At 46.7% G+C, this 8,730-nt stretch overlaps 1 protein-coding gene across 3 annotated transcripts; it reads left to right on the top strand.

Moving 5' to 3' along the window:
• The first annotated feature begins 894 nt into the window (after nucleotides 1-894).
• On the top strand, nucleotides 895-7,395 carry ADAP2 (ArfGAP with dual PH domains 2). Of its 3 annotated transcripts, XM_026861237.1 has the most exons (9): nucleotides 895-1,026; nucleotides 1,521-1,612; nucleotides 1,745-1,830; nucleotides 2,166-2,275; nucleotides 2,950-3,096; nucleotides 3,794-3,877; nucleotides 4,262-4,324; nucleotides 5,594-5,671; nucleotides 6,275-7,394. In XM_026861237.1, the coding sequence occupies exons 2-9, from the start codon at nucleotides 1,524-1,526 to the stop codon at nucleotides 6,491-6,493; spliced, it is 876 nt and encodes a 291-aa protein (XP_026717038.1). In that variant the 5' UTR covers nucleotides 895-1,026; nucleotides 1,521-1,523; the 3' UTR covers nucleotides 6,494-7,394. The 3 variants fall into 3 exon arrangements, with proteins under 3 accessions (XP_026717038.1, XP_026717039.1, XP_026717040.1); XM_026861238.1 differs by lacking the exon at nucleotides 1,745-1,830 and having other exon boundaries at nucleotides 926-1,026; XM_026861239.1 differs by lacking the exons at nucleotides 895-1,026; nucleotides 1,745-1,830 and having other exon boundaries at nucleotides 1,298-1,612; nucleotides 6,275-7,395.
• Nucleotides 7,396-8,730: the final 1,335 nt, after the last annotated feature.

The following is an 8,730-nucleotide window of genomic DNA, read 5'->3' on the forward strand; positions in this document are numbered from 1 at the left end:
TCTCGGGGGAGCCCCGCGGGGCTGCCGGGCGGGCGGGCCAGGGCTGGTCCCCGCCGGGCCGGGCCAGGAGCGGTGGTGGGAGCCCCGGGGGATGCGGAGACGACAGCGGGGGACAGGAGGTGGCCTCGGCGCACCAGCAGCTTCCCCAGAGTTGTTTGTAGACGGTGCACGAGGCCGGAGGAGGGGAGCGGAGGGAACGTCTCTGCCCGGGGGAAAGGCAGCAGAGAGCCTGCGGGAAAGCCCACGGTGGGCTGGCAGCCTGCGCTCCTTCGGCGTGGGAGTCACCCTCACCCAAGGCAGCCGTCAATCGGTAGCCAACAGCAGCTGGAAGAAGACAACAAGTAGCTTCTGTTGGCTGTGATAAGGGAGGAGCGGAGGGCGACACGGTGAGAGTGTCAGTCCAAGGAAATGGTCTTGCCAGAGCCCTCGGAACGCCTCCAAGCATCGACCTGTCGAGGCTGCTGCAGGGGATGCGGCAGCAGGCAGGAGCAGGAGCTGTCGTGGGCCATGGACACGAGCCCTGGCTCTAGGTGGTTGTACTCCCAGCAGTGCTCACTGCCTGCAACATCCTTCCATTGTTAACTCAGCAACAGCACCTTTTCATGCAGAACTAATAATTAGCTGAGCTTTTACATCACCACTCAGCTGCCTGCACAGTCACATTAATTTTTAAACAAATAGTCAGTGAAAGAGCCTGCAAGTGGCAGGGGCCACATTCTTCGTTGGGGAAAACAGGTGCTGTTCCCCTGAACACAAGTGACAGCCATGCACAGTGGGCTGGGATTTGAAGTATTCTCTGTGAAGCCTGGGCTGTGCATCAGATGTGCTTTTTTGCCCTTGCCAGTGGCTGTGCCTTTTCCCATGTATTAGTTCATTCTTTGTGTTTGTATCTTAGATCCAGAGTGGGCTTCTTACAAACTTGGAATATTCATTTGTTTGAATTGCTCTGGAATCCACCGCAATCTTCCTCAAATCAGCAGGGTCAAATCCCTTCGCCTTGACTTCTGGGAGAACGATCTTATAGAGGTACAGAGGAAAAAGCAGTAATTCATTTAAATTCCTCCATGTTTCATCATAGCCTCCTCTGCTTCATAATTCTGATGTCATCCACCATGGACAGAGGAAGCCACAGAGAACCAAGTTAACTCCGTGGTAACTTTAGGGGTTTTTTTAATGATCTACTCAATCAAATTACAGTGACAGGTGATCATGTTTCTAACAGCCTGCAGTGTATTTTTTTTAATAGCATACAGTAACTTTACAGTTATTTTGTTCTTTTAATCAACAGCCACAATCTTGTGTTCCTTCCCATCCGGTTCAGAACTGTAAATACTGAAAAAGGCTCAGCCACCTAAAAAGGGCAAACCATAGTGCCAAAGGGAATTTATAAATGTTTGTAGAGACCCCTGAGAGTTATGGCAAGACTGAGCAAAAATTTGCAGTGCTCCCTTTGATACAAGTTTCATTTTATGTTCATGGCATGGTATTGATTTTGTACTCTTACTTCTTTTGTATTTCAGTTTATGAAGCAGCATGGAAATCTCTGTGCCAAAGCTAAATATCAGGCGAAAGTCCCTCCCTACTATTACATCCCCCAGTCCTGTGATTGCTTGTAAGTTGATGGTGTATTCACTGCTACAGACCTTTACAGATCTTGAACTACTGCTTCCCTCTACAGGTCTCGGGCTGGTTGGTGAAAATAGAGTAGAGGCAGATCAGCTTTATCCATGTTTTCCTCTTTCAGGGTTTTAAAAGAGCAATGGATTAGAGCTAAATATGAGCGTGAGGAATTTGTTGCCACCCGAGTCTGCCAAGATCCTTGTTCTGCAGGTAAAAGTTAGGATTGTCAGGGAAAAAGTGTTAGTCTTAAGGCCAACAGCAGTGTTCTGTTTGCAGCTTTGAAGGTCTTCCAGGTTGGCTTTTCCTATTTGAACTGTTGGATGTGCAGGCCTTGCTTTCAGAAGAAGCTCCCGAGAAAAGGCACTTAGACAAGTGCGAGGGTGTATTCAGATCTTACAGTTCTCTAGTTCTCTGATTTTTTTTGTATGAGGTGAAAATTCTCAGATGGAGAAGAGACTTGAAACTCTGTGCCACATCACCGTTTAGATAATCAGTCCTGCTATTGTGCTGCCCTTTTCTGACATTTATCTTGGCCCCATCTGCAGGTAGCCATGAAGGATTCCTCTGGAAGCGTGGGCGGGAAAGCAGACAGTTCCAGAAGAGGCGATTTCTCCTATCAGCAAGGGAAGGGGTGATGAAATACTACACCAAAGAAGTGAGTTCCTCAGCCAGAGCTGGCCATAGGTAGCTGGTCAACATCTGTCCTCAGACCCTGTTCTTCACCAGCAAAACCTAGCATAAATAGCTTTGTCTTTAGTTTTGCAGCCAGGCCAGCCTGTGTCTGGAGGAGCCCAGTTGTTTCTCCATTAACATATGTGGTATCTTAGGCAATTGCTCTTTTGGATTTAGCCATTTTCCTCATGCCTTATCTTAACCCTGCAGCCTCCTTTTGCTTAGTGAACAAAGGAAATGGATACTGGCAGTTGAATAGCAAAATGAGAAGAGATCTGTCGGCAGCTATTAGCTGTTATATTACCAAAATATTCTCTCATCAGCCACTGCAGCGTCATCCTCAACACATCTCCCTTCTGTGGGCAAGTGTGGCTAATTGCTCTCCAACTATGAGGCTGGAGGTAGAACCCATCCCTTGCAATTCAGACACATCCCTCTCAAATAGCAGCTCAGCATTTGTCTAGGAAAGGGAGTCACTCTTTGTAAGTGATTTTATGTAGCATGTAATTGAGGCTTTATATTTCAGGTATATCCCATATTCAGATATTTTAGGACATCTGCTTTCTCTTCAATAGGGATCTAGTTCTCATACAACTAATCTGTCCTTCATTGCCTTCCTGAGAGCACTTTAATACAGTGATGCTTTTGATTTCACAGTCCAGAGGTCCAAAAGCCATTATCAGCATTGAGAATTTGAATGCAATGTTCCAGACAGAGAAAATCCAACATGCTCACGGGCTGCAGATCACATACAAGACAGATGGTCAAACAAGGAACCTTTTTGTCTATCACGAAAGTGGAAAGGTGAATACCATGGAGATTTTGGAATAAGCAAGATGCTTAGATGTTGGATCTATATTTTGGAAGAAATAGCCTGTTTCTGCAGGATCTGGTTTGATTAGAAGTCACTGTGACTTGTAGAATGTAGAAAGTTGCAGAATTTGACACTAATAACTGTAACACCTTTCTCCTGTTCTGTTGGGGCATAGATTCAGCTTCACACCCTGAATAGTCTTAAGGCTTCAGTGGGACATGTATGTAAATCTCTGCGAGGTAACAGTCTCATGGTTTTATACAATTCTATGGTTATATTATTTGAAGCTTCTTGACATACATAGAAAATATTGTTCTGCATTATTTCCAAGCAAAGAACGATAATTTTAAGAAGTATGTCTATGGGTTTTGTTACATTTCTGTTTCTTACCTTGCCATAGTTCTCATGTCTTTCCAAGTACAAAGGTTTTTAAACAATCCATAAATGAATCAACTGAAAAATCCTGTGTACAGAGACTTGGGTGACTGTCCATGGGGCATTTTTAAATTATTTTGGAGGCTCAATGTTTTTCAGGTGTCTGGGACAAGTCACTGACTCTATGCCCCTTGGGGAGAAAGTACATCTTTGCAAAGAGGTCCCAAGGAAGGAGAGAGGTGTTTTGGAGAGGCAGCACTCTTACTTCTTGCTTATTCTTGTCTTTATGTTTGTATTTGCTATTTTCCCTAGGAGATTGTTGACTGGTTCAATGCCATTCGGGCAGCACGTTACTATTATCTCAGAACAACCTTCCCAACTGTCCCTGAGTCTGAGGTGAGAACTGAACAGGGCTTGAAGCAGTCTGTGCAAACATAGCATGGGAAAATATTTTCTCACTACTTCTGCCAGAGTCAGGTGCTCAAACAGCAGCATATGGGTCTTGGGAATGGACAGAATAGGTAGAAGGAAAGGCTGTGCTGCATAACATGAAAAAAATTAGTCAACAGTTTAGGCTTAAAAGTCTCCATATAGTCCTTATAAAGTGTTATCTTTCAAAAATCTTATGTTCCTTCTTATTTCAGACTTCCCTTTACTGAGCAGCCAAAAAACCCCAGACCCCAAAAGCCAAAATTGATGGGGATTAGCTTTGACAGAAACAGAACAGAAAAGCGAGCTTGAATGAGACAGACTTTTGTGTGTGTGTTTGTGTTCTCCTAGCTCATACCCAGGATCACAAGAAATTATGTCAAAGAAGGATATATGGAGAAGACAGGACCAAAAGTAAGTGTATACTTGGCGATATACAAATAGTATTATTCCAGATGGAGAATATGTGATAACTCTATGATGTTTACTAGTAAATGATTTGTTGAGTGACTATATGCTTCCTGGGTCGATAAAAAACATTATATTCAAGCTTGTTGTGTTCTTTGGGATCACGTTTTATTTTGTGTTGAAAGTAAGACTGGAAAGAAGAACTCTCCTTGAAGAGTAAGCAAGATGGATTAGCTGGCAGTGGATGTGCAAAGTCCCGTTATGCAACACTAAATGGATTGCTGTATCTGCTAACTGCAGCTCTAGAACTGCAGCTCCTGCTAGAACAGAGTATCACATGCTGACTCCCCTACTTCCCTGTTTCTCATAAAAGTCAGTAGCGCATAAGTCATATCTGCTTATAGCAGCAAAAGTATGATTGAGCAAATTCTCCACAATGAAGCCTATGGTTTGGTTTGGGTTTTTGTGGGAAAGTGTTTGGGCCACTGCTGCTTGGAACAGGAGAGGGAGATCTCAGGTACTGCTGAAGGAAGAGATAAAGATCTGAAGTCTTGTTTGAACATTGCTGCTTCTTGCCTTGCTCTCCTCTGAGTGAACCATGAGCCAAAGTTATATTAAAAAGTTCAGTGGTATAATGCTGATATTGAATATGCTGGGGTTTTGGCCCAGCTCAGTGCTAGGGTCCCAGTACATCTTCCTGCGGGTACTTGCACAGGGCTCACTCACACCTACAAGCATGAAAGATTGTGTGTTTTTCTCCTGAGGCCTAAATTCTGCTCAGACTGAAGTGAACCCTAGAAGAGGACACTTAAGTTCAGCACAGAGCAGTGAATAGCTCAGGGAACAGTCAGATGAGTGTAGGTGATGGAATTAGCACTTTGAAAAAAACCTACCATTGTGCATCCCACAGTGCTAGGGTCAACCCCCCCAAACCAAAATGTTGAAATTGGTTGCACATTCTCCTCATTATCGCCACTGGCCCAGGGATCACTGCAGTGCTTCCAATTAATCCATTGGTTGCAATTTTCTTAATCTTGATAATCTGACCACTGGTAGCACCAAACTTCCCTTCCTTACCCAAAGGATTGTCATTGAAAGCAAATCCCTAGTGTGGACCCAGGGAGAAGGGCTGCACACAGCAGTGACTCACCTGTTGCCAGTTATGGGGATGAATGAAACTGAACTCAAGCTCTGAGTCATTTAAGCAGTCCAGGGATCTGCCAAACTCCCCCTCTGGGACGTGGTCTTTAAAGAATTTCTACCATCTCCTTGCAGCAGAAGGAGCCCTTCAAGGTGCGCTGGTTCTGCCTGGATTCTCAAGACAGGAACCTGATGTACTTGAAAAATCCACTGGTAAGAGGAGAGTTCTCTGCTATTCCACAATGCCTTCATGAAGTTGGGTGGGGAGGAAGGGTCTGTTCTCATCCAGCTCTTCCAGTGGGTGCGCACGACTGAAGCAGGCTCCGCCTCGGGAGCTCACCTCCCTTGTCAAGGGATCTCCTTGAAGCTGAGCTGTGTGGGAACTCTGGCTCTTTCAGGGGCTGTGAGGAATATCTAAGTCTTTCAGAAGTAGCTGCTACTGCCTGTAGCATTTATGCCCACTCCCTCCCAGCCCTGTTGCCATTGTGCCTGTAATCTTAGGCAAGATGAGCAATATACCAATAACAGAGGCATAACAGCCCAAATGTCCTGCTTCCTGGCACTGCTCTGGCCATGAGAATATCCCTCCTTGCTCCTAAACACCCAACAACCAGCTCTGTAAGGGTGGGTCCCCATGTCCTTCTGAGAATGCCTATGAGTGTAAAAAAACTCAGCTGTGTTTCCTGCTGCCTGTCACCAAATCAGCGTCCCCTTTACACATCCCCAGTTCCTGTTCCATGTCAAAGGATAGAACAGTGACTGCTGGAGCCGTGCTGTCCACCAGCTAACGCGTGTCTTCTGCCTCCTCCTTTCTAGGATGCATTTGCACAGGGCCAGGTTTTTATTGGAAGGATGGATGAGGGATATGAAGTACGAGCTGGCTTGCCCCAGGGAGTTCGGGTGAAGAAGAGGAAGCCAGCGATCACTGTGGTCACACCGATGAGAGAGTTTGTGTTTATATGTGAGAACGACAGGGAGCAGAGGGAGTGGATAGATGCCTTAAATGGAGTTATTGCCCAGCCTTTGACTGGTTAAGACTAGCACTGAGTTCTGGTGAACTACACTTGGGCTCTGTTCAGCATTGCTCTGTGGACTCTTCCTGCTGGCAAGGATGGTGCTCAAGGCCCAGCAGGGACTCCAGTGCAAAGGGCTTCTTCCTTCAACAGCCCCAGGCACAGGAAGGGTGGCAACAGAGAAATTAATGAGGGAGTGCAGATACTCAGAAACCATCTGTGACCCTGCAGAACTTCGAAGTGCCTTCTCCCTTCCTACCCATCTCTGCTTTTGAGCAGAGGAGGCCTTCCCAGCCTGCCATGGGGGTGAATCGTCCAGTGTTGTCTCTGGAAAAAAACAAAACAAAGTTGATGGAGAGTCTGACCCCAGAAGGGCTGGCATGCATTTCCTTGAGGACTCCTGCACGTGCTGTTATACCAGCTCCTCCTTTTCTTGCCTTGGTCTGCCAACAGAAGGACTCCTCTACATCCTGAAGGATGTACCTGGCAATCCAGCCAGTGCCATGGGGTCATCTGTTACATGAGTACACAGGGACAGTGACTGAGAGGCCAAGATACCATCTCCCCTCAGGAAGATGCAGGGTGTCCTGTTGGATCTAGGAGTCACAGGATGTCCTTCTCGAGGAGGAAAAAGTCAGGCAGCTACATTCTACCTGGCTGCAGCTCCTGTCCAGATAAGGACATGGCTGTTTTCAACAGGGTGAGTTTGATTGCTTTTACAGTGTTACATCTCTGGCACAGTAAAAAATAAAAATCACGTTTGAATCATGGAGCATACTGTAATGGAATCTCTCTCATTACAGATACTCCTAGCTCCTTGCTTTCAACAGTCTCTGCTGTTTGTCTTTTTTATGAATGGCAAATCCAACATGTGAAGACCGTTGTTTTCCAAAGCAGCCCCATGTAGTGCCCTGGTAAACCCATCATGAGTGCAGGATGAACACACGCTGATCTGTCTCACCTCCTAAAAATCAGCTGATGCTTAATGAGCTTGATTAGTCTAAGCATGGAAAGGCAGAAACTAGTTTTAAAAATATTACCTTCGGTGACTTGCTTGAAGACACTCAATGAATGAGGACCAGCACTGGAGGGTGAGTGCCCCCTGATCAGGTACCACTTACATCCATTCTGTGCAGGAGTTGATGAAGATTTGCATGGGCTGATACAGTGCACTGAGTGTTTTCTTGCCTCAAGACCAAGTCTAAGATTTGGTTCTGCCAAGCAGCCAGTCATTCAGATACTTAATTCTTCTTTTTGGATAGCCTTAGTTTGCAAATCAAGAGGAAGTCTTGCAGACTAAGTTTCTGGTGAGGCTTCCACCTTTTGCTGACAATTGCCCAGCCAGTCTGTGATACCCGGAATAGTTCTCTTCTGCAGAAATAGGGAAGTGCCAATACTTGCAGGGATTAGTGAGATTAACTCTTCCCCACCCCCCCAATAGTGCAGAATTGAGTTGGACCATCATTCTGCCTGTCTCAGGCAGCTCGTCTCCATCCAACTCCAAGCGATGCAGAAGTTCTGCTTGCTGATATGCTCCCATGAGCTTCCCTGTGTTCCCTCTCTCTCTCCCCATGAAACCTGCTTCATTCTAGCTCACGTGCTGGTTCAGCAAATCTTTTCAACAACCTAATTCTGCAGGCCTTGAAATCAATAGCAAAGCACCTTCTGACTTGTGTGAGGAATGATGTCAGTCTTCATTTGGGTTGACATATGTTGTTATTTTAAGATGAACTGAGTCACCTGGGATCACCTCAGAAGAGTTCAGTCCATCCAGTAACCTGAACTTCACACAATGGGGCTGTGCAAGCCTGTGCCACTTGCTCTTCAGCGGGGTCACTAGACCAGCCGTGTCAGCAACTCTGGTATGACTTGTTACAAAAAACGGGAAATTTTCTGTGAAAATGAAATCGTGTAGATAACAGCGACTTTTTTTGAGAGTCAATAAAAGTCAAGGCCGGGTCATGGAGAGCTGTCACATTCCACTTCTACAGTCAACCCAAACCCTCGGACCAAGCCACTGGAAGAGCTGGGCCGGTACTGGGCTTTCTGGCTGGCGTGGGGAGCTCTGCTCGGCAGTGGGGCACAGCCCGGGAACCGCAGGGGTCTCCAGCAGAGCAGGGACCGGAGCAGAGCCGCCAGCCGCGCTCTCTCGGCTCTCCGGCACCCGCGGGAGCCCGGCCGGAGGAGGCGCCCGGGGGAAACGAAACTCGGGCGGCCGCTGCGCTCCGCCCCGGGCCGGGCCGTGGCCGCTGCCGTGGA

This window comes from Athene cunicularia, assembly GCF_003259725.1.
Source record: "Athene cunicularia isolate RWA chromosome 18 unlocalized genomic scaffold, athCun1 chr18_part1, whole genome shotgun sequence".
Classification (NCBI taxonomy): domain Eukaryota; kingdom Metazoa; phylum Chordata; class Aves; order Strigiformes; family Strigidae; genus Athene; species Athene cunicularia.